We start from the raw sequence: 26,144 nt of genomic DNA, 5'->3' as shown, positions 1-26,144 counted from the left end.
TGGCGGGGTGACCTAGGGCCTTATCTGTATCAGGCATGTGCTCTACTCTCTGTTCCCAAAACCGATATATCTATTTCCCCAGCAAGCTACCGAGAGTATCTCACCCGCATGGCAGAGATACCCGTGACGTATTTGATATGCCAAACACAGTAACAACAAAGTCTCCAATGGAGACGTTACTGAGCCCGCTCGAGCAAATCGATGATCAACGGGAGGGCCTTTACTTTTACTTTACTTTACTTTTGGAAATTAGAAAGCTTGTCAGTGCAAGTCACCAGATTTTTTTTCCTAAAAGGGAAGTGCTGATCCCTTGTCCAACTGTATCAGTAAAGCTGGTTCTGTTATTTCCATTTCACAACGTTGAATTGTTTTGAGACCCTCTGTTCCATTTCGCTATCAGTTTCCTTTTTTACTACCCAAAGCATTCAGATGCTTGAGTAACAAAACAATATACAATTCTAAAGTCTCTACTCTTCGTTTTTGTCATAAACATTCCAAATCTGACGCATAATTGGTTTATGATACTTCTCGGTCTCTGCCTGATCCTGACTCTGCCCTCTCCTCGTGGGCAGTGAGCTGGACTTGGACTAGTGTGATGAAGGCTGGGTTCCTGCCTAGACAATCTGTCCTCTTCCTCCCTGAGACAGGCACCCCTGATGGGGGAAGAGGACTAATAAACCAACATGAGCTCTGTGCTGAGCAAAACCGAGGAGCAGCAGAATCCCCACGTCATCTTGATCTTATGCTGTGGTTTGTTTAACAGAGGGGATTTTTAGCTCCTAACTTGAACATTTCTTGTCAAGGAAAAGTGATGCTATCTCTGTGACTTCTAGTACTTTCCATGTGTAAATGCCATTAAAATTGGGAAAACCTTGATTTTTTAACTCTTTTAATTTTCAGCTGTTTTGTGTCTCATGCCCATATTGGCTGAACTATATTGAGTTTAAAAGATGTTTTGCTCAACATACTCAAGTTTTATAAGAGTAACTACGTGCCATTGTGCATTCAGTTTATTGTCTCACTGAATCCTCTCAGCAACTCTTTGGACTTTAGTTCTTTCCTGAGTTTTACAGATGATGAGACTGTGACACAGAGTAGTTCATTAATTCACTCATTGTTGTGGCACAAGTAAGTAGAAGAACTGGAACTTGAATAGTCAATTTGGGATTTTTTTTCTTGATTTTTTTGGTTTGGTTTTGCTTTGGTGCCACACCCAGTGGTACTCAGGGCTTCTTCCTGACTCTGTACTCAGGGATTACTCCTGATTGATTGTTCCCTCCCTGGCATATGGGATGCCAGGGATCGAACATGGGTTGGCCAGGCTAGCACCCTAGCTGCAGTACTATCTCTCCAGCTCCTTGAATAGTCAGCTTGAAACCAGAACGTAAAAGTTCTTAATCACTATACTGTGTTCCTTTTTTGTAATTAATTCTCCTCCTACCCAAGCTTTACCGAGAATGGGCAGATAAAAGTTATATATGTTTAAGACGATGCTTTGATGTAATATTTCAGAAATGTTACCACAAAGCAATGAATTTTTTTTTTTTGAGTTTTGGGTCACACCAGCGATGCACAGGGGTCACTCCTGGCTCGTGCACTCAGGAATTACTTCTGGCAGTGCTCTGGGGACCATATGGAATGCTGGGAATCGAACCCGGGTCGGCCGAGTACAAGGCAAACACCCTACCTGCTGTGCTATTGCTTCAGCCCATGAATTTTTTTTTAAAATAATTTCTATAGCTGATTTATGCTGTGTCTTTGAAAGCACACATCCCACCTCCTCCAGGCCAGGATGCGGCTCCAGGGGTCAAGCCTGTCCTTAGCACATGCTCAGCCCTAAGTTCCTCTCGCTGCCTAGGCACCCAAACTCCATGTGACTCAAAAGCACGGTCAGGCCTGAACATCAGTGGGGAGCCTCCTTAGTTAAAAGCACACACCGCTATTTCATCTGGCTGTACCTTTGTTTAGAATCAACAATCCCTGTGCCTTTGTGCCTTCTCTTGATGACTTCAGCAGAAGTTTTCTGTTTTTAAAAGGTGGGATTTGTTCCCCGAGGGTATTTGAGATCCAGTCACAGAAAGGCTGAATCATGCTCAATGTCTGATTTACGTAGAATCCTGAGCTCCTTACTTTGTCTCCAGATTGTTTTCTTGGTGTCTCAAGCAGAAAGAGTTGGTGACTGAAAGTAAATTTACACTAGATGACAGACTGTGCGTGGAAACCTCCAGCCACGTTGGAAGACTTTATCGTCTTTGACGTTAGCCTTTTCCCAAAATCTCGGAACTGCTGCTAACTTGTTTAACTAGGTGATTGGAGCTCACATATGCCTTTCCTCAAGATGAGGCAAACAGACTGTGCTAAGTGGTAAAAATACGTCTGTTGGTTGTCTGCCATTCGGTGTGGGGATGAAGCCAGCCACAAGGAGGACAAAGTCTCTCCCCCTCCTTCCCTTTGTTCCTCTCTGGGTAGGCCTGTCCGCAGAGACAGCGCCATTCCATATGGGTGTACTCTTGGGAGTCCCTGTTCTTTGCTACGTAGCTCTCACATTCAGGCCTAGCAGGGCATTGGTGAATGGAGGCAGCTGCCACGTACATTTTTCCCCTATTACTTCCCCTCCCCACCATGTATTTGAGTGCCCAGAGTGTGCCCGTGGAGCACGCATCCACATCCTGTCTGCATTTCTTCCCTCTGCCCCTCAGACTAAAGGGCCTCATTCTTGACTGTATCCTGAGCACCTGATAGATATGTACCCTAGTCTGCTCTTTTCCCTGTGTCCCCCACCAGCTGGCTCATTGGATCATTTTGATTACCAGGTACCACGCAGAGAACAGAAATCTCACTTTGGGGGAATATAAATTTGGACCACTTTTCATGAGGTTGTGCTACGAGTTGGATCTTGAGGAATCTGCAGTGGAGCTCATCAAAGACCAGGTTACCATTTGCTGATTGCGTTTCCTGCCATTGTGATTCCCTTGGGCCCAGGATGGGGGTTTAGTGGTGTTAGGAAAAGCAGTTCGCCTGCACACATTCTTCCTGGGAGAGATTTTCAGAGAAAGGCAGCTGGACCAATGGAAAGAGCTACTCCCATAGTTCCCTTGGAGTGGGGACCTAGGAAGTGGTAGAGGTCTCTTTACGGCTCTACTCAGAGAGTCAGGCAGGTGTGGAAGGGGTTAAGTACGTTGTTCCAGGTGCCTGCCTACCTTGAACAGTCAGGAGCCTCTAGTAAGAGATGGATTAGGACAGGCCTAAGTCACGTTAGAACTTTTTCTTAATCTATCCTTCTCATGTGCTCTCTTGGTTTTGCAGTTTTATTTTTGACTGAAGACAAATTTGTAAAATGCTTTTCCATTTTTATATTTATTTTCACATATTCTAATTTCTTTTTCTGTATACGAAAGCAAAAATAATTCCTGTGGTCATTTTTTTTTTTTCATTTTGGAGGAGTTTTGGTGCCACGCTCTGTGGTGCCCAGGGGCTCCTGGCTGGGAGTTGCACCCAGAGCTGCTCAGGATACCAGGCGGTGCTGGGCATGGAGAGTTTAAAGCCTGCGCTCTGCCCTTTGAGCCTTCTCCCAGGCCTCTGATGAGGTCATTGGTTGAAAATTTATTCTGTCCTTAACTTGTGCTTCAAATCTATTTATAAAATACTCTTCATGTTTTCTTTATCTTTTTATAAAATATTATTTGTATTTTTATTTATATCTTTATATATATTTCCCACAACAGTCCTCTTGAGGTAGATACTATTATAATTTCCAGTTTATAAATGAGGCCAGTGAGACTCAGGTATTATCTGTCACTGTCACTGTCCTCCCGTTGTTCATCGATTTGCTCAAGCGGGCCCAGTAATGTCTCCATCATGAGACTTGTTACTGGTGTTTGGCATATCGAGTACGTCACGGGGAGCTTGCCAGGCTCTGCCATGCGGGCGAGATACTCTCGGTAGCTTGCCGGGCTCTCTGAGAGGGGCGGAGGAATCGAACTCGGATCGGCCATGTTGGCTGCGTGCAAGGCAAACACCCTACCGCTGTGCTATTGATCTATAACCAAAAATGTTTGTTAAAGTTGGGAATCAGAGATGGTCACTAGGGATTTATTTTTGTTCTCCAAGTGCCAGAGATTGAACCGAGGTCCTCTTATATGCAAGGCAATTGCTTAGATGCAAACTACATCCCTGGCCTCATTTTAGTGATTTTCACAAACTCCATGACTTGTTGCCCTCTCTTTCTCATCTGGAGTGTCCAAGTTGTGGCTGTTGACCCTTGGTCTGCCCCTTATTTCAGACTCCCAAGTACTAGAAAGATGCTCATAATGTAGTAGCAGAGAAAAGGAGGTTTCTGGACAGTAAGGTCAGTTGATCCCATTTTGTTTGCTTGTTTGTTATTGTTTTGGGTTCATACCCAACAATAGATGCTCTGAGGTTACTCCTGGCTCTGCACTCTGGAATCACTCCCAGTGGTGATCAGGAGAACATCTGGGATGCTGGGGATCAAGCCCAGGTCCCCTATGCAAGGCAAAAGCACTACCCCAACCCACTGTAATGTCACTCCACACCCACCCCTCCCACACACACACACATATGCTTTGTTTTCTCAAAGAATATACTGACATGTTTTTAGTTGATTGCATATGAGTATAAATCTGGATGGACTCACGCTAAACCACTACTTAGCTTTACAGGATAGAATTAGAAAACTTTTTTTTCACTTTATACACTTTTCTATTATAATAATTTTTAATGTTATAATTAAAAACAATTACGGTATGGGGTCCAGAGAAATAGTACAGGAAGTAAGTTATGCATTGCATGCAGCCACCCCCATTCAATTCTAGTGCCACATGGTCATCTGAGTGCCGCTGCATGTCACCCTGGAGACCCCCAAGCCCCACCAGGTTAGCCCAGGAGATTCCTGTCACTGCAGAGCCCCAGGTAGCATCGTATGCTCTAGCCATTGCGCTTAACTGCCCCCGCCTAGTTGGCCAAGAATCACCAGAAGAGGCCACTGGGCCATACCCCCCTCCTCAATTTCACCATAATAAATAATAACATTGTAACAATAAAAACAAAAAAGGTAAAAGAAAGATAAGAACAAACATAAAAGGGAAATCATAGTTTTGTTTGCTGTTGTTTTAAATAGACCTGTGCATGAAAATATTTCTGTAATAGGAGTTTCCTGGAGTTTTCTGGAAATATCAGAGTCAAGTGACAAAGCCTAATTCTGATTCCATCCTAATTTCTTGTGTCCACTTCTCAAAGCTGTATAGAGCTGCCAGCTTGGGGGCCACAGGTCACGTGTTCTGTGGAATCCGTGTACTGTGGTTGGTTTGAGCTGATGGAGGCACTGAGTGAGACATGCAGGATGGATTTCAAATAGTTGGCATGAAAAAGAGAACACAGAGCATCTTATTAATCTGAGTATTGGTTCCACGTTGAAATTGTACTTGGGGTTTCGTGAGTTAAGTATACTATTAAATCTGGTTTCAGGTTATTGCCTTTTACTTGTTTTCCTGTGAGGGTAGTTGAAAAATGAGAATTCTGCACTTGACCACCCTTGTGAATTGCAGTATCTTCCCATTAGACCGGCTTCTCTGGTATTTCCCCTTCACGCTCAGAATAGATCTCAGCTCTGGACCCTGACCCGGGCAGCCTCAGTGATCCCCTGCTCACTCCACTCTGGCCCTTCTGGTTCTTTCTGGGACCTGCCACACCTGTGGTCTCAGACTGGATTGGCTGCAGCCTCTTCATTGGGACTCTCTCCTTGATTGACTTCAGCAAGGTCTCTTCTTAGAGAGCCTTTCCTGACCAATTCCATTCCCTGCTCTATCCCTTTATCCTGTTTCATTCTTCATAGCCCATATGGAAACTTAAAACACTGTTTCAATTCTTTTCTTTTATGTCATTGCTTATTGAAACTTCAAATTTTATCTCAGTTTTTTTTTTCTGTGTCATTTGCTTATTCATTTTCTCTCCAGTTACCAGAATGGAAACTTTCCTAGTTTTAAGCCTCATTCATATTTCTTGCCTTTTGCTTTTTTAATCATTTAAAATAGCATCTGTATTGAGGGCTCTCAAAAAGGAAAAGTTGAGACCTAGGGATTGGTTCAAGTGGTAACAGAAATGCATTGCATGTGCAAGGCCCTGGATTCAAAATCTGACCCTGCATGGTTCCCTCAGTACCACTGGATTTGGTGCTGGTGGATCCTAAGAACCTCTGGTCTGAGCACTATAGGGCTCAGCACAGCCAGGAGTGGCCCATGGCCCTTGAGTGTCACCAACTTTGTTTCCCACAAGAATAGAAGGGAACAAAAGGAATACTTGGCTAAGACATTTCATGATGTGATTGACTATCACAGAACATTACCACAGTGTACAAAGCATTGAGGGCAAAAAAAAATCAAGAGCATTTAAAAAGAATGTTTTGACACATATGATACCCGAGCACATGTGCTGCTTGTGTCTTTGTGGCCAAGCACATGTGGCACCCACATCTCCCCTCTTGAGGTGTGTGCTTTCATGCTTTCATGTCTAGTACTGGGATGTGTGTAGGGGCTCACGCCGCCCTTGGAGAAACCCGGATTCTCTCTTGAGCACATGACTCTCCACTCTCTCCCCCTTTCTCTTCCTCCTTCCCTTCAAAACCTCCAAATAAAATCTGTTTTACTCCAAAAAAGTAAATAAATAAATAAAACTTAAAGATGTCTTTATGCGTGAGTCACTACATACATAACACAGGTGTGCGATTTTTTTAATTCATCAGTATTAGCCATAATAGTTGTTACTTATCAGCTCATTTTAAAAGCCTTATTTGCTGCGTGTGCATCAGCACGGGCTGAGACCCTCCTTCCTTACTTAGTCCTGAGTCTACTGTGCCTCTCATTGCAGGCAAACTTACCACCAGCAGGTCGTGGCCCCACCAAGGGGGAATTGGCATGTTTCTGTTCTCCCCTGGGTGACAGATGACATGCTTCATGAAGGTGCTCTTTTCTGTGTTTATGAAACAGAGATTTCTTTCTCTATCGATGGCTTCTTTTGGGGGGAAGATGAATGGGAGGGGGTTGGGGCCACACCCAACAGTGCCCAGGGCTTATGCTCTATGTCTGTGTGCAAACATCACTCCTGATGGTGCTTGAGGGACTGTATGTGGTGCTGAGAATTGAACCTGGTTTGCCACATGCAGACTTGAACTCCTGTACCATGTCTCCAGTCCCACCCCTGACTTCTTGTTCAGTGTCTCCATGGCTAAAAGCACAGTAGTCAAGAAACCAGACAGTATTTTCAGTTTTTTAAAACATAAAAGCCTTGAATAGCACAGCAGAGAGTGTACTTGCTTGCATGCTGCCAACCCATGTTCGATCCCCCACATCCCAAATGGTGCCCCCAGCACATCCGGGAATATCTGAGAGTACAGCCAGAAGTAACCCCTGAGTACTGCTGGGTGTGGCCCCAAACCCAACACATGAAATAAAAGCTTTGGTATAACAGATTTATCAGGGAATTCAGGAAAGCAAAAATGATAAAGTATGAGCAAAAATAAGTCATTGGCAGATAAGATGTAGTATGCTTCATCCCTTAATATTTTAACTTTTAACCAAACTGTACTGTATTTCTGCCTTAGCACTTACAGGGTTTCTTCTCAGATGTTACATCTTTCAATATTTTGATGGATATGTTGTTTGTCAAAGGCAAATATAAAAGTAAGTATTGCAGTTTAAATTCATTTAACAAATTCTGCCATCTTTGCTGGTAGAGCAGTTACAAAAAATAATGGGTCATGGAAAAATGTTCTCTGTATTTTTGTTGTGTGACTGAATATTGGAAACCCTATTCTTTAAGTGTGAAAAACACAATTGTGTAGCCTGTCACACCTTAAATGAAGTACCCCAGATTTCACTTCTGCTAAAATCATACCAGGTTTTTGTTTTATTTTGTTTTGTTATGGGATCATATCCAGCGATGCTCAAGGCTGAGTCCTGACTCTGCACTCAGTAATCACTCTTCATTTTTGGCAGGTGCATTGGAAGTATTGATTCAGATGAAAAATCAAGATGTTAAGTTCAGCAAAGATACCTATGTTCTTGCTTTTGCAATTTGCTACAAACTGGTAAGACTATCTCTCCTTAACTTTGAGAGCATTGTGGGTAATACTTGTATTTATTGTTATTATTATTATTTAATGCCAGTAAAATTGTTTCCCTCTGATGTCTATTTTCCATCTGGTGCAGATACATTTTTGTTTATTCGTCCATTTTGTTTTGCTTTGGGGCCACACCCAGCGGTGGTCAGGGATTACTCCTGGCTCTGGACTCAGGAATCCCTCCTGGCCATGCTTGGGGGACCATATGTGGTATGGTCCCAAATGAGGAACCACTGGGGATGAGACCTGGGTCATCCTATGCAAGGCAAGCCCCCTATCCACTATACCTTTGCTTCGGCTCCACAGATTCATTTTAGAAAAATCAAGTTATCCATGTCAGTTTATCATGGGAAAAGCAAAGTTATCTCTCACCCTTTCCCGACAGTTGCATGGATCATGGAGACCCAGAACAGTACAGTGAGCTCAAACTCTGCTTTGGGGTCATGCTGTTCTTGGGCTGCAGCTGTGCTGTGTTGCATGCACTGTTCACTGGCAGGTTTAAATTCAGCTTTGTCCTCCGTAGGTTTTCTGTGGCCGCTGAGTTGGAAATGATGCCTCGCACTTGCCACGTCCTTGAATGTGCTCTAATTATGTCACACCCATGGTACATAGAGCACTGCCTCAGAGCGTACTAACAGATGCACATTTCCTCTTCACTGACAAGCAAGTGACGCATCCTGGTTTGACAGCACCTAATACAATAGACCAAAGAGAAATGTAAATGACATTAAAATGAACTCCTTTTTTTTCATTTTTTATAATTTTATTTATTGAATCACCGTGAGAACAGTTACAAAGCTTTTGGGTCTAAGTCTCAGTCATACAATGAAACACCCGTACCCTCACCAGTGCCCATTCTCCACCACCAAAAACCCCAGTATGCCCCCATCCCACACCCTCCCCAGACCTGTGGGGTAGATGATTTCCACATTACTCTCTCCCCACTTTGATCACATTCAATATTTCGTCACCAGACCCACCATTATTATTTGAGATTTTACCCCAACACTCAGATCTGCTGAAAAGGCAACAGTAGACAATTTGTATTCTATTGCTGGTTATGAATAACATATGATATCGCGTGGCTGCAGTAGGGCCATGTGATTTTGAAATTCCGAAATTTTGAACACTTAAATCTGGAGAGATTTCTGCCAAAAGCCACTGGGTTTCGAGATTTGCTCCTGAGTCTCTGGGATAGTGACCGTTAAGCAGCTTGATCAGGAGCCAGAGAGGCCGTTCGTGGGCGATGACTTAGGGTCTCATTGGGGTGGGGAGGACAGGACCAGTTCCACCCCCATACCGTGAGGCCCTGCGTGTCTCGTCACTGGGGGCCCAAACCTGACTGTCAAATGGCTTCTGAAGGATGGCGGCCACCGGGCTGCCCAGGGGAACAGGCCAAGACACGAAACCTGGGTTGGCCCAGCATCGGTTACCTACTGCAGGGACCGGATGCATTTCTGCCAAAAGCCGCTGGGTTTTGAGATTTGTTTCTGAGTCTCTGGGATCATGGCCATTACGCAGTTCAATCAGGAACCAGAGAGGCCATGCCTCCAATTATATAGCTGAACCGGAGGTGGTTTGTGGGTGTGTTTCCTACATACCTAACTTCTAGCCGTTTATTTTCTTGGTAAACTTTGCCCCAAGTTTTTGGGGTCTGACCAAAGGCAGAGCAGCAATTTGGGGGTATCTGGAAGTCTGAAGGCGCCATGAGGCTGCTGATGCACTCGCCTCACAGGTACAGATTGACCTGCTGGCGGCACCATACCCCTGAAGATGAACTCTTTGAATTCATGAATTCTGAGCAATGGTTGTAGGTCATTCCTGCATCTGGAAACTTCTTACACAGAGGTGCTGTTTCTTCATTATGTATTGAATGAAGGAATGATAACTGAAAATAGTGCAGAGACCAAGTTTTGGTCCTTTATTATCATTCATCAGCCATGCTCTTGGAAATTTGGACACTTGGATACTAAAACCTTCAGTGCTGAAAATTAAGGAATCCCAAGCAAGGTAGAAGAATCTAGGCCATTGAAAACTACCTTGAGAAGTACTGTGGTACCAATTCTCCGAAACTTCAAGAGGGCATTGGGTTACCATGAAATGAAAACCAACAGTTGCAAATTGAGAAACTTGTGACCAATTTTAAAGGGTTCATTTATCTCATTTGCAAAATAAAGAGCAAATTTTGAAAGAACAGAGAATAAAAGTCTTTGAGACTTTGAGGCCCACGTACAGTTTCTGCCACATGTAGTTGCTATCACATATTCTTTGTGTTTCTTCTCATAGACCTTTAATACTGGAAAACCAGGGCCCAAAGAGATAGTACAGTGCATAAGGCTCTTACCTCTCTTGTGGTCTACCCGGGTTTGATCCCCAGAATGCCATATGGCTCCTGATCCCCCAAGATTATCCTTGAGTGCAGAGCCAGGAGTAAGTCCTGAGCACTGGCAGATGTGACTCAAAAATAAACAAGAAGCGTAGAGCTGGAGCTATGGTACAGGGGTAGGGTACAGTACAGGCTATTTGCCTTGTGCACAGCCAACCTTGGGTTCGGTTCCCAGCATCCCATATGCTCTCCTAAGGAGTGATTCCTGAGCATTACTGGCTATGACCCAAAGACCTAAAAAAAAGAAAAGTGGAAAACTTTCCCCCCTCCCTGTTAGGAATACCCCCTGTGGAGTTCGAGGGGTCTCTGGGGCTACTCCTAGTAAAATCCAGCCTCCCATTTCGTTGAACTGATCCAGCCACACAGCATTGCTCATGCCCATCGAAGCTCAGGGCTGCATCCAGCTGTTTTCAGGATCTTATAGAACCAAAGATTGAATTCCGAGCCTCACAAGTGCCAGGCATGTGCTCTTCACACTGGTACTGTCTCCTCGGGTGAAATCCCATTTTTTAAATATGGGCTGGTTATAGCATCAGGGTCCTTATTTGCTTGAAAGTATTACTAGGATTATTAGTTTGAAAAGATTATTAGGTGACCCTTTGAATCATTTCATGATTTTACTTAAGTGACCCTTTCAATCATTTTATGATATTATGAAACAGAAGGTCAAAACACACACTTAAACATCAATTGAGCATTCTGATACACAGTTTCCTTAAGTGTATACACCCAACTGGAGAAAATTTAGTTCTGCAACCTAAAAAGCTCCAGGGGATTTCCGTTGCCTGGACTGTGCCCATGAGAAACTGGTTTCACTCACTGGAGACTGAAACTGAAACATTGAAACGGCCATTACAAATTTGAAGGTGATTCTTAGGATTTGAAGTAGGAATTAATCATGTTATAAAAGATATATAGATACAGACAAACACATATGCTTATGACATAGTGTATGGTACTGCTGTCATAATCTGCCTATATGATGTACCACGCAAGATCATTTGACATAATCATTGCTAGCTGTTAGTTTATATAATAAGGATATTAAAATTTATTTTGTTTTGTTTTGTCTTGAGGCTCTATCTGGCAGTGCTCAGGGCTTACTTTTTGTTTGTTTGTTTTTGTTTTTGTTTTGAGACCACACCTGGTGGTACTCAGGGCTGACTCCTGACTGTACTCCTGGCAGGCTCAGGGAACAGTACAATCCCCAGGGAATCTGGGGATTGAACTCAGGCTGGCCACGAGCAAGGCAAGAGCCCTACCCACTGTAGTAAAGCTCCAGCCCCACAGCAAGCACTCTGGCTCTGTGCTTAAGTATCACTCTTGGCAGGGTTTGGGGGGTCATATGTGATGCCAGTGATGAAACCCTGGTAAGCCAAATGCAAGACAAGCACTCTACCACTGTACTTGGAATTCTTTTATGGTTTACACTTAAATCGGTGTTTACATTTTGAAATGTTTCACATATGGGACTATTTGCAGATTGGAAATTCCCTCAGGAGAAATTTTTTAGTGTTGCTGAACTTTCCTCTGTTATTTAATGTAGTAGCAGACTGACTCTCCTACACAGGTACCAGCCTGCCCAGATATTTTTTTTAAATAACTGTAACTTTGCTGGTAAAACCATCCCTGGTTGAAAACTTGACATAGAGCTTTAAAGATGAATTTCATTTAGACCTGCACTGCTAATATAAAGATAAATAACTTATTTTAATCTTCATATAAGGCTTAATCATTTGTTTGTTTGTTTTGGTATTAGATTTGGTCTAGGGACCATACCCAGCTGTGCTCAGTACTTACTACTGGCTCTCAGATCAGGGATCATTTCGGGCAGGCTCAGAGAACCGTATTTGGTGCTGGGGATTGAACTGGGATTGGCCGTGTGCAAGGCATGGGGGTATCCACTGTACTACTTTTTCCAGTCTCCAATGAGGTTTAATCTTAAATAAATCTGAGCTATGTCCTGGGAACATCTTGGAAAAGGAAATCTGAAATACAGACACTATTAATCACTATTGAACTATAGGATCATTTGTTGAACAATCCTGTCTCATTCCAGAATAACCCAGAGTCCCTAAAGATCTGTACCACTTTAAGAGAAGAAGCCCTGGTTAAAGGAGAAGTCCTTTCTAGGAGAGCTTCCTGCTTTGCCGTGGCGTTAGCTCTGAATCAGGTAGGAGTTTGGGGCAGTAAAACTGGGAGTGGGCAGCACAGGGCTCTTTTTATTTGTTTTTCTCTTTGCCTAAGTATCCTGGTACTTGGTATCCTAAAGAGTGCTTTTATTCACAGTGCTGGATCCTTCGAGCATTGCTAATTTAGATGGGTTGTGCCAAGAGCCTATAGACAATCGGGGAAGTGGCGCTTTGAGGGAAAAGTTTCAAGTAATTAAGATGAAAATATCAATAGTTTTTGGGCTGTCATAGTCTCAATAAATAGCTTATGCTCTGCAGAGGCCTAAATAGAACAAGGACTCCTGGGTCAACCCAGGCTTGATTGGGGTGGGGGACATCTTACACTTGAACATTAGAGCCAGATTCCATTCTTCCAAAGTTGCTTCCCTGCCATCTTTTAAGTCCCTTCTCACCAGACAGCTGGAGCAGCCAAGGCCCCGCAAATGCATCTCACAGGAGAAGAGTTGCAGCTGTCTGAGGAACACCCCCTCTCCCAAAGTACCCTGTTCACCATGTCCTGTTCCAAGGACTGTAAAGAGTGAGACCCTTAGATGATTAATAAGTAGTAAAAGGAAATTTTATGGCAACAACAACAATAATAATGAGTAAGCCAGCTTACTTACACCTTACACAGCTTGTAAAGTATGGCTGGAGAAGTCTTGTTTATCATTAATTAGCAATGAAAACACCAGCAGATCCAGTTCCACCACTGCTGATAGTCCTTACACACAGACTTACAGGGCACAAGGGCACCGGCCTCTGCAGCTTTAATTTCCTAAGCTGCTCTCTGACCAAGGAGGTTACTTGGTCCTCTTTCCTGCCATGGGCTAGGGGAGATGAGTGCCAAGATTCTTAGGGGTGTCTTTCTGCTTCTGCTTATTTTTATTTTTATTTTTGTAGCTCCAGTAGATTTTCCTTCATGCGTGTTTAAGGCAAGCCACTTAATGCCCCTCTCTAGAACCAGTGTTAAATCAGAATTATTAAGTCATTTCTGGGAATCTATTGATATAGAGAGGATTATAAAAAAGCAAGCCTTCGTGGTCTTTATGCCTGGAATTCAGCAATGTCTCATAGTAATATTTCCGTTGGTTTTCATTTGTCTTTTTTGATTAGGTTCACGGTTGTGCGATATACACGTTTTGCTGTTGTTGCCATTGCTGTGGGGGCTTTGGAGGAGGGTTGGGGAATGTCAGGGACTTGCACATACAGGACATGTGCGCCACTTCATCGGCCACATTCCTGGCCCCCAGGAAATTGGTGTGACACTTTGCACTGGGCTCTCTCTGAGCAACAAGTGTGTCCTCTCGCTCCTGTCGCTCCCTCTTTCCCAGTCTCCTTCTTCAGGGTTTTTGGTAGTGCTTCTCCCTCTCCTGTGATCTGAGCTTTCTGCTGTGTTTCTCCAGTTACATCAGGGGTGGGATTTGTAGTTCTGCTTTTCTTTATTTGCCCGTCTTAAAAACTGGAATTTAGTTCATACTGCTAAAATACTCAACAGTATGCCACTATAGAAAGCGTTTGATAAGATCCTCATTTTTTTATTGCAACAACAACAACAATCTTTTTTTCTTGCTGATTTCAGATCCTGGGCTGCTATACATGGTCATATCCTGATCTCAGCAAATGATTGCTATAATAGCAGGCAATAGTCATCTGATTTGGGTTATGACTGGTTTTTCTTTTTTTCTTTCCAGAACCAGGTGGCAAAAGCTGCATCCATTTTTTCTCATATTATGAAGTCAGAAAGCATAATCTGCACTAATTTAAATGTAAGTAACCTTTCTTATGGCTGAAACATATTGAAGTGATGTCTTGTTTTTTTTTGTTTGTTTGTGTGCAAGGACTTTTGCTCTCCTAAGGTCTATATGTAATCACTCATTTATCAAGCTCTGCATGAAAGAAAGTTACCTTATAGCCCCTGAGAGAAATATCAACGCAGCCTATGCTTCCCAGACTTTATGAATAAGGCACAGATGTCGATATCTCAGATGTAGAATGTAGCTAAGCGTTGCAGAACCAGCATTCCTATAGTGTCACTGCAGAAAGTGTCACTCTGGGAAGGCTCTGAAGTAGAGAAGGGAGAGAATGGAGGGGGACTCTGGAGTGTTCTCTGAGACTGGAGAGAAACCTGCTTGTTAACTGCCTCCATCTGTGGCCCTAACTTGAACCTACAGCATATAAAATCGTGTCTGATGTGTTCAGTACGTGGTAGCTGTTTTCATTCTGATGTTTCCCACCATGATCTGTCTGCCCCCATTGAACACTTACTCACCTATTTCATCTGAGACTAGTGGGGAGAAAAGGGATTTTCTTCTCATCAGTGGCATTTCTTTTTCCTTAATGGTATCATAGCCCCACTCGGCCAACAGTTTTCCCTCCAAGGGTGTGAGGGTGGGAGTTGGGTCACATCCTGTCATACTTAGGACTTGCTCAGGTGACCTTATGCAGTGCTAGGGATGGCTCTGGGTTGGTCCCATGCAAGTCAAACACCTCACACCCTGTACTGTCCCTCTTGCCCCAGCCAGTATCTTTTGAGGTCCTGCTTGGGTGATGAGTACAGTGGTGTCGTAGGGTTGCAAAAGAAAGCTTCCTGACTCTCAAGAACTGACAGTTCCTAAGACATCACAGAGTCGGAATGAGGAAACAGTTATCAAAGAGCAGACATAATGACCATGAGGCTGAGTTGATGTTAGATTGGGGGAAAGGAAAATAGGAAGACGAGAGAGTTAGTCTGCAGGAGCAAACTGAGGAGACTGTAGCCTGGAGGTCATGGTCCAGCGTGGTCCTAGCGGAGCACGGGGCTGTATGATCAAAGGGACAGAGCTGGAAGACCATTCTTTGTTGGGAGGTTAATTTTGCTGAGGGTTCTGTGGGCAGGACTGTTTGTCACCACCTCTTACAACTCTTGAGCCCTTGGGCAAGTCCTCTGTGGACTTCAGTTTCCTTTGATCTGAAACAGCAGTAGCCATCATCACTTTCCTATCTTTTGTTAGGAGAATTGAAAGAATAACAGAGACATAAAGAAGTCGAAGTCGGCACCGTTTTGGCATGCATATGGAACATTCCCATGAATGTTTGCTAGTACTCAAGTACTAGTACGTACTTGAAATAAAGTACATTAATTTGAACAGATTTTTCATAATTCTTAGAACCCAGTGACTAGGAATTAAGCCTTACACCAACCTTCCCTGGTTTCAGTTCAGTGCACAGTGAGTATCTTCAAATATTACACCCACCCACACCAATGTCCAAATGACTTTCAAGAAAAGGGCTAGATATATATGGCAGACTTCAGAGAAGAAACTCCACTAAGAGATTTGAAATAAGAATACCTTACATTTGATTTCATGTTCTCCTTTTAGAGGACTCTGAAACGAGGGAAAGAGGGAGACAGGGTAACAGAGAGCCTGGAAATAAAGAAATGAGTATGAAAGGAAGGAAGCAGAATATCACCTGGAGGTAGGCTGAGTTTCAATGTTATCATTTAAGAATCATGGTATATAAGAGACCCAAGAGATAGTTGAGTGGGTAGGGCACATGCTTTGCACACAGCCAACACAGGTTCAATCCCCAGCATTGTATTAGTCCCCTTAGCACCACCAGGAGAAATTCCTGAGTGTAAAGCCAGGAGTAACCCCTGAGCATCCCTAGATGTGACCCCAAAACAAAACAAACAAAAAAAGAATCACAGTGTATAAACGTGGTAATGAAGCTGATAAGAACACATAAGTCCACAAAATGGGGAAGACACGGATTTAAAAAATAGGCTTTGTTCAGGTACTTAAGTGCAGCAAAGGAAGCATGGGGAAAAGATGGAAGCACAGAGCAGAGCGTCCGCGTGTTGATTCCAAGAGCCCTACCTGACACCGCACCTCAAGACTACAGGTCAGAGGCATGGCTGGCCAGAATACCTTGCGAGTTAAAGTAGGTGTGTGTGGGGCGGGGGGCTGAGGGAGCAATGGCTCAGTGTTCTAGAACTTAAGGTCATCTGAGCCGAAGATGCCAGTGAGCCCAGCTGAGTAGGAAGCTTGGTCTTTTAGCAGATACCATCCACATGTTATCTTCTTTTCTCCTATCTACTGGATAAGCACAACACTCAGTTTCCAAGGAGACAATTTCCGGCAGATTCCAAGAGTGGTGGGCGCAGAGGGCAGATGTAAAATTGATGGGATTCCTAGCAGTTCATCACATCGGGCCAGAAAGGAAATATAAATGGGGTTTGAGAGATGTACGGGGAGGCGGCGCTTGCCTTGCTCGAAGCTGGCCCCAGTTCAGTTCCCAGCACTGTATATTGTCCTCTTCTGAGCACTGCCAGAAGTGATCCCTCAGCATGGGGTCAGGAGGAAGCCCCGAGCACTGCCACGTGTTGCCCCCAAACCGAGGAAATGAAGTATGGGAGAAAAGAATGAGAGGGGTGCTGTATAAATCCCCAGTTGCTTTTCGTAGCGTTGAGATGAGGATCAGTATGGATCAGTTCCTAAGAGATCAAAGAGCAGGAGGGCAGCAGGATTTTAATTGGCCTTCGGTATTTTACATCTATCGTTTCATTTTGTTTTTCTTTTACACCCTGTCAGGACACTTTTCCTTCATGCTATTAATGTGGAAATTGAAGATTCAAAGATTCTGTACAATCCACAGATCCTCACAGTTAACGAAATTGGAGTTAGAATTTTGATACTCGCAAATCTACCTAACTCCAAGGCCCAGGGTTTCCCCGATTATGTCAGACTGACAGATAAGGACTACTTGTCTCGTTTCTCTAGGATGTGGACTTGGCTGGTCCTTCTGAATAATAGAACAGGCAGAGGCATGTGTCAAAAGGGAAGATGCCCTTACTCCAGGTGTTTGTTGCCCTTGAGTTTAGATTCCTCATCTGTCCCATTCTTGCAGTTTCTCCCAGTTGGCAGAAACGAGACATGATTATTTTGTAAAGTGCTTAGATGGAAGAAATGATCCTGTGGAGGAGGCTGCCTACTGGCGTTAGGAGAGATGGGAGTTGGCGGGCAGGTGCTGTGAGGGGGCAGCAGAAAGCCCCCCTGTGCTCGGTGACCTTGGGAGAAGAGGTAGCCGCCAGCCGGAGCTGAGTAGCCTGCAGGGCAGGCACTGGGGAGGGGCCCTTGAATTGAGGACGAATAGCTTCTGCATGAATTTGGGTCACAGGATTATCTGCAGCCGGGAACTCAAAGGTAATTTCAGTGCTCAAAAGTTCACACTCAGGAAATTCTTCCAAGTGCCCGATCTCAACTTTCTCATATTTCAGGCCAAAGCCTGTTTCCATCCTGCTCCGGGTGGGTGAAAGAGAGTGATGGCCGTTCTCTCAGTCTCGGGTTTAATCATCTCTCTGGGTCCACGTCTCCATTATTAGTGCAGGTCTTTGGAAAACGGCTTAATGGGCCCCAGCTTCTCCAAGACTGAGTCATCGACTTGGAATCCTTCAGGGCAATTTGTTAATTATTAAGAAATGGAAACCTGACAAATGGGCTGAGTACAGAGTCTGCTCACTATTAGCAGAAATAAATGGAGATTTTTTTCCCAGATCTACATAAATATTAATGCTTTATACTAAAATCTTTTCCTGCTGCCAAATGGAATTTGAATTCACCCTCCCCCCAACCATCACCACCACCACTTAATTTTCTTTTCATCGAAGTTGTTCCTGCTGCCAACAGTACCCCCATGGACTTGGTTTCCCATTTTCCTGGCTAATACTCGCTACCCAGGGCATTGATTCAGCAGATGATCTCATTGAGGCTCATGTATTTTGACTTTCCATCTGAATTTAAACCCATCATTCTCAAAACAATCATGTTCTCCTCTTTAGCAATGCTACTTAATATCAAAGGATTAATTTCAACTTCCTAGTATGTATGAAAGTAGCAAAGATCAACACTGATAACTTTGCCCCTGATTCTATTTCTAACCATTTCTCTAGAAATCTGCTATGTCTCCAAATTGGGACCCATTTTGGAGTTGAATTACGTTGTGAAGGAATTGACAAGTAGGTAGTTTTACTGCCTTTTACCATTTATTTATGGGTCCCCCACCTTCCCTCACCCTCTTATTTTGTGCTACACCTAGCAATACTCAGGGCTTACTTCTGGCTCTGCACTCATCTATCACTCCTGGCACACTGGGGCATCTTAGGTAGTTAGGGCAGCTGTATCAGAAGCAAGAGGTTTACCCGCTATACTATAGCTATAGCCCCTACCATTAGTTTGTTAAAAGGGGTGAATGTTCAGTGCCTCTTTCTGTTACTCACTAAGGTCACACTGAAGACCTAATACACACTGGGAGTTCTTTTTGAGTCCACAGACAGGAAAGGAGATAGAACGCAATTCTCACAAATCCTTTAGCATCTCACCCATTTGTATACATAAACGTGTGTGTGTGTGTGTGTGTGTGTGTGTTAATTTAAGATAAACATTTAATCTTTAAATGTTAAGAATTGCATTTGGGTACTAGAGAGATAATACAGGGGTTAAGGCATTTGCCTTGCCTAGCAAGTGGCCAACCCCTATTTGATCCCTGGCATTAGTCCCCAGAGCACAGAACCAGGAGGAAGCTTGGACCATCACCAGGTGTGACCCAAAAACCAAAACAAATAGCAGGAGTCTAATACAAATCAGAGACTTTATTTCCCTAGAAAACCAGAGGTGGTTGGTCCAGATTTCGGGTAGTACCCCATGGTATCTCCAGTGACAGGCCCCCAGAATTTCCATCCTATTAATCTGAAGCACCTAAACATGCAGCTTTCACCCAATAATCTCTGTTCTAGCAAGAAGAAGTAAGAGCAGAGCAGGCCAGAGAAAGTCAGTCTCTTTTAAGGATGTTTTCCCAATGACTCATCCAACAATTTGTTCTTCCATGGTGTTGGCCAGAACTTAATACTATGGCCACACCTCATTGCAAAGACACCTTAGCAATACAGTCTTTCAGTTCTGTGTCTGGCTACATCAGTTAAAGTTAGGAGATCATCTATGTTCAGAGACAGGGAGAATGATACTGGTTGAATAGTAGCAGTCTCTGCCACACAACAGTGTTCCACTTCAAATATAGCAAACTTAAAAAGGAAAAGAAATATGGATTTATGCATATCAGATCTTCTTTTCCTTTTTGTAGTCAAAGCTATCCAGAGTCTTAGGACATTTTTTCAGGTCTCAGAAAAACCACAGGAGCAGGAAGTATTTGTTATTTTAATAGTTTTTCTTATCAAATTTCTCTGCTCCTTGCTAATTCACTCTTTCCAGCCTTTTGTTTGAAATCTGTAAGATTAAAAGCTTTGTACTCTATGCTGATTTAGCTTTCTTATTGAAACTTTGGTTTGAGATAAGCTTCTCACTTTGATTTTTTTCCTTTTCCCCTTTCATCAGTAACTGTCTCATTATGAAATCCTTACTGAATCAAAGGTGGTTGCTAGAGACAGAAAGAGAAGGTGGGAAAACTTAGAAAGAAAAGTTAGAATTTTCCAGAATTATTACATCATTAATAATTCCTGACTAATATGATACTCCAGGAGATTCATCTCTGAAAATTTCTACAAGGAGACACTCAGCTCCCCTCCACATTAATTATCGTTGCTGGTCTTCTAGATGCCAGGCTAGAAAATGTCATGTTTAATAAGTTAAACTTGCGTGTATCCCCAGTAGGACAGACCACTGCCATTCAATTAGAGTTCGGTTTGTGGGCTGTACTTGTCTCTGCACTGGGATCGCTCCTGGTGGGGTGCTGAGGACTGAATCCGGGTCAGTCACAAGCACCCTGGCTTCTGTACTGTCACTCTGGCCTAGAGTTTGGTTTTTATTAACAAGGGTGTTGGGAACTATTTAGAGTTAAAGATATTTGATTTTTGGTTGATTTTTAGGTTTTTAAGACCTACATTGCTTAGGGCTTATTCCCTGGCACTGTGTTTGGGGACCACTCCTGGCAGGGCTCATACAGGGTGCCCAGGATTAGACTGGTCATGTGCAAGGCAAACATCTTCCTTCTCTTCTCTCTCTCTCTGGCCCCAAAGTTTATTTTTGTTGGGCCTCACCCAGCAGTGCTCAGGGTCTATGCTTGGCTCTTTACTTGAGAGTGACCCATGGTGATATTCAGAGGACCACATGTGATACTGAGGATTTGATCCAGAGTGGTGGCCAATACACTGCACGGGAGGCAAGTGTCTTACCACCCTGTACTGTTTAGAGATGGAGATTTTACCTACATCCAAGCTAACAGGTGAGCCTCTAGGTTCTCACACTCATTAAAACAAACTAAACATTACAAAGATAAAGATTACAAAAGAGAATACGGTCATCTTTTCTGAATTCTCAATGTGATGAGAAAATTTTCATTGTATAGTAATTGACCAAAAAGGGTCAACATTTATGGAGAAATGATATAATTTGGGATATAATACATGAAATTTTAAGCAATGGTTGATGTTTGCTGATAGATTCTGATTTTTATTTCTTGTTTTCTTTAAACTTTTGTACTTTTCACATTGTACTAGTGAACATTGGTAATAAGGAAAAAAATGGGTTGTTTTTCTGTTCATGTTAGTCATGTCTGATACACCATTTTGAAAGCAGAGTAAAATATCCAGTTTTCAAAGTTTCTCATTGGCCGCAGTAGAAGTAGGAGTGTCTTGCAGAGACTAACCAGGTCCCACTTTATATCTGCAGCAGTCTGTGTATCTGTAATTTCCTGACCAAAAAGAATAAGTAAAATAAGTAAAGGTATCATTTGTCCCAGACTTAGTCTTAGGAGATTGTTTGGGTCTGGGAAGAAAATGACAGTGATGTTTACTGAGCACTTCCTCTCTGCTAGTCTCTCATTCACTGCTCACAGTCATGTAAGCTGTGAGCTATACAGGTGTTTTCCTCGTTTTACCAAGGAGGACTTTAAAAAGGATTAAGTGCCTGGCTAGCGTCACATAGCTGCTAATCAGCATGTCAGGATTCAGCCCAAATACAAAGAATCCAAGAGACCCAAGTTACCTCCATCACTACCTGAAATGAGTTTTGGCTGGTTGATATACATTTGAAGCATTCATGCTGTTAAACTTGTGCAAGGGAAATGAATTAGGGAAGAGCATGAAAGTGGGCTGGGTGCCTATAATGTAGATTATCTAATAAGGTGCCGAACGCTATCTCAGTCATAGTTTTGCTTGTTCTTTCCTTTTATTCAGATCATGATCCACATCCAGTCCAATATGTTGGAAACGCTGATAGAGATCCTAAAGGAAGCTGCAGAGGGAAATTTATCAAAATTTGTGAAAAGGCAGAAGTTCTCAGAAGAAGTGGTAAGTAATGGTCTTAGAAATCATTGAAAGGGCACTCTTAAAAATGTCTACTCATTATCCTGTGAGGTACCCTAGTTTACAGGAGAATTAATGTCATCCTTTTACAGAGTTACACATCCTTTTGCACACCCATCCCTCCTGTTTCAGGATTGCCCCATCCTCACACACGTCACTTTCCCACAGTCCCTGTCTCAGGATTTGTTTTCATAGAGGGCTCTCTAATCCCTCGCTTTATGTCTTTATGCTCCACATATGAGCGAGATCATCTTCCTTCCTTCTTCCTTCCTTCCTTCCTTCCTTCCTTCCTTCCTTCCTTCCTTCCTTCCTCCCTTCCCTCCCTTCTTTCCCTCCCTCCCTTCCCTCCATTCTTTCTCTCCCTCCCTTTCCTCACCCTCCCTCCCTCCCTCCCTCCCTCCCTCCCTCCCTCCCTTCCTTCCTCCCTCCCTTCCTTCCTTCCTTCTTTCCTTCCTTCCTTCCTTCCTTCCTTCCTTCCTTCCTTCCTCCCTCTTTCCTTTCTTCCTTCTTCCTTCCTTTCCTTCCTTCCTTCCTTCCTTTCTTCCCTCCCTTCCTACCCTCTCTCCCTTCCCTCTCTCCCTTCTTTCCCTCACTGTCTTCCTCCCTCCCTCCCTCCATCTCTCCCTCCTCCCTCCCTTTCTTCCTCCTTCCTTCCTTCCTTCCTTCCTTCCTTCCTTCCTTCCTTCCTCCTTCCTTCCTTCCTCCTTCCTTCCTCCCTCCCTCCCTCCCTCCCTCCCTCCCTCCTTCCTTCCTTCCTTCTTTCCTACCTAGGTCAGCAGTACATAAGGCAAGCACCCTACCCACTATACTCTGGCCCTTTCTTATCTGCATTCTTAACTCTAGCCCAACTCCTTAAAGAGATCACAGATTTGGCAAACACTCTCCTGTTCCTGTGGGAAGGGCAAAGGTTTTTTTCTTCCAACACTGCAGAGTCTCTGTCATTCTTTCTTCTTACTCACTCTTTCCCCTGTGGAATTCTCACACATCCTATCCCTCTTCTCTGTTCTGTCTCCCAGATTTAAGCCCTTCCCTCCCCCTCAGTCATTGACCCTTACTTTCTGACCTATGGAAGAAACAGAACTCATCAGAAGAGCCCGTGGCGCCTTGCCGGCCTGCTTGCTCCCCTCCTGGGCCTCAGCCATCTCCCCTGAAGCTGGGGTGATGAAACTTCTCCAGAGCCCGCTCACTCGTGCCTGAGAGCTCACTCCAGGGCATCAGCCTGGTTGTGTCACCCTCAGTATCTCCTCCCATAACATAGGTGCATTCCAGTCAGCAGCCAAAGCCCGGGGTATCTCTTACCTCACAGCCACCGTCTCCTGGGTAATAGGTTCCCAGTAAAAGTATCATCTGGCTTACATCTGTAAAGTTTAGTAGATAGAACTAATTTGCAAGAGGAGCTAAGAAAACTCCATGGAAGAAGACCAATAACGATGTCTACTCTGTCTGCCAGACATGAAACCCTGGTGAAATTTCTATAGTTAAAATTGTGCTTTGAGCTTCTGAAGCCAACTAAAAGAACCAAAAAAATGCTTTGTAAAATTTGAAAAACAGGGGCTGAAAGAGTAGTATTGTGGGTAAGGCATTTGCCTTACACGTGAACAACCCAGGTTCAATCCAAATATCCACTATGGTTCTCCCAAGCCCACCAGGAAAGATCCTTGAGTACAGAGCATCACCGGACAGAGCCGAAACACAACCCCCCCCCCCCCCGCCAAAAAAAATTTGAAAGCCAAATTAAATAAAAGTGAAGATTGAGAAATACTTTTTAAAAAATTGAAAGCCAGGGGCCAGAGTGATAGTACAGTAGGTAGGGCATTTTCCTTGCACATGGCAAGCCTGGGTTTCATCCCCAGCATCCCATATGGTCCCCACAGTACCGCCAGGAGTAATTTCTGAGTGCAGAGCCAGAAGTAACCCCAGAGCATTGCTGGGTATGACCCAAAAAGCATTGAAAAAGACAAATAAATAAATAAATAAAATTTAAAAAAATTGAAAGCCAGATGAAAGAAATGGGCCTACATATCATAGCGATGGCTTAACTACACAGAGAGGAATTACTGTAATTGAAGCCTTAGACATGGAAGGCTCTGTACATCTCTGTGGTAGACAGCTTAGGGGGGCAGGTGTGGAGACATTCATTGTCAGGGATTGGCTGTGATCACGTGGTTAATAATGATCCCGTTTTGGTTAATAAGGCAGAGTTCGGGGGTCTGGCCTCCCCCACTTCTCCCTCTTTCTCTTGCTTATTTCAGTACGGGTCTCAGCTGGGTCAGAGACACAGGTTAGTAGTAAGCAGGAAACTGCTTTCTCCTTTCCTGTGGAGTGGCGCCATCCCAGCCCGTGCCCTCTGCCCCACTGCTGCCTGGAAAAGGGGCATATCAGCAACCAGTTGGATGTGATTAAAGCTAAAGCTTCTTTCTGTTGGAGGTCATAGCCTATATAGATAGTGCTAAGCCCTTTAGAATTAAGTTTAGGCAGGAGGGGAACTGGAAACATAAATATATTTTAAAGTGCATATTCTTGTGTTCAGGTACTGCTCGCAAGAATCTGGGTTCCTTTTAACTACACTGGTGTTGATAACTCTTTCTTAGACCTAGTCTATTAATATGCTGCTATAACTAATTATAGTAGCACTGTAGCACTGTCCTCCCGTTGTTCATCGATTTGCTCAAGCGGGCACAGTAACGTCTCCATTGTAAGACTTGTTACTGTTTTTGGCATATCGAATATGTGTCACAGTAGCTTGCTAGGCTTTGCTGTGCAGGCAAGATACTCTTGGTAGCTTGCTGGGCTCTCTGAGAGGGGTGGAGGAATTGAACCCCAGTGGGCCAAGTCAGCCGCGTGCAAGGCAAACGCCCTACCACTGTGCTATTGCTTCAGCCCTATGTTACTAACACAGGCGAACCCCACATTGAAATATACTGCTTTTCTTTTTCTTTTTTTTTTTCATTTTTTATAATTTTATTTATTGAATCACCGTGAGAGCAGTTACAAAGCTTTCGGGTCTAAGTCTTGGTCATACAATGAAACACCTGTACCTTCACCAGTGCCCATTCTCCACCACCAAAAACCCCAGTATGCTCCCATCCCACACCCTCCCCCTACCTGTGGGGCAGATGATTTCCACATTACTCTCTCTCTACTTTGATCACATTCAATATTTTGACACCAGACCCACCATTATTATTTGAGATTTTACCCCAACACTCAGATCTGCTGAAAAGTCAACAGACAGTTTGTGTTCTATTGCTGATTATAAATAACATATTGATGTCACGTGGCTGTAGTAGTGGCTGCACGATTTTGAAATTCCAAAATTTTAACACTTAAATCTGGAGGGATTTCTGCCAAAAGCCACTGGGTTTCGAGATTTGCTCCTGAGTCTCTGGGATTGTGGCCGTTAAGCAGCTTGATCAGGAGCCAGAGAGGCCGTTCGTGGACGATGACTTGGGGTCTCGTTGGGGTGGGGAGGACAGGACCGGCTTCATCCCCATCCCGTGAGGCACAACAAGTTTTGTCACTGCGGGCCCAGACCTGACTGTCCAATGGCCTCTGGAGGATGACGGCCACCGAGCCACCAAGGGGGAGCAGACAGAGGGACAACACCCTTTTCCCCCTGGGGTGGCCCAGCGACAGTAACCTACTGCGGGGTCTGGACACATTTCTGCCAAAAGCCGCTGGGTTTCGAGATTTGTTTCTGAGTCTCTGGGATCATGGCCGTTAAGCAGCTTGATCAGGAGCCAGAGAGATCGTTTGTGGGGGATGACTTGGGGTCTCATTGGGGTGGGGAGGACAGTACCGGCTCCACCCCCATCCCGTGAGGCTCTGCGAGTCTCGTCACTGGGGACCCAAACCTGACTGTCCAGTGGCCTCTGAAGGATGGTGGCCACTGGGCCGCCCAGGGGAACAGGCTGAGGCACGAAACCTATTCCCACCTGGGTTGGCCCAGCACTGGTAACCTACTGCAGGGACCGGACTCATTTCTGCCAAAAGCCGCTGGGTTTTGAGATTCGTTTCTGAGCCTCTGGGATCATAGCCGTTAAAGCAGTTCAATCAGGAACCAGAGAGGCCATGCCTCCAATTATATAGCTGAGCTGGAGGTGGTTGGTGGGTGTGTTTCCCACATACCTAACTTTTGGCCATTTACTTTCTTGGTAA

The 26,144-nt window shown here is 44.0% G+C and overlaps 1 protein-coding gene across 2 annotated transcripts in view; it reads left to right on the top strand.

Moving 5' to 3' along the window:
* Positions 1 to 26,144, top strand: part of PTCD2 (pentatricopeptide repeat domain 2) — a 36,835-nt gene that overhangs the window by 7,941 nt on the left and 2,750 nt on the right. The window contains exons 4-9 of one of the 2 annotated variants that reach the window (XM_056112600.1): positions 2,814 to 2,931; positions 7,616 to 7,694; positions 8,010 to 8,101; positions 12,580 to 12,693; positions 14,383 to 14,457; positions 21,858 to 21,971. In XM_056112600.1, the coding sequence (XP_055968575.1) occupies positions 2,814 to 2,931; positions 7,616 to 7,694; positions 8,010 to 8,101; positions 12,580 to 12,693; positions 14,383 to 14,457; positions 21,858 to 21,971 (592 nt within the window). The remainder of the gene's footprint in view (positions 1 to 2,813; positions 2,932 to 7,615; positions 7,695 to 8,009; positions 8,102 to 12,579; positions 12,694 to 14,382; positions 14,458 to 21,857; positions 21,972 to 26,144) is intronic. The other variant, XM_056112601.1, reaches the window with a different exon arrangement.

Source organism: Sorex fumeus, unplaced genomic scaffold (assembly GCF_029834395.1).
Source record: "Sorex fumeus unplaced genomic scaffold, SorFum_2.1 ptg000018l, whole genome shotgun sequence".
NCBI lineage: Eukaryota > Metazoa > Chordata > Mammalia > Eulipotyphla > Soricidae > Sorex > Sorex fumeus.
Note: the sequence above shows the minus strand (reverse complement) of the source record. Positions and strands in the feature narration are given on the sequence as shown.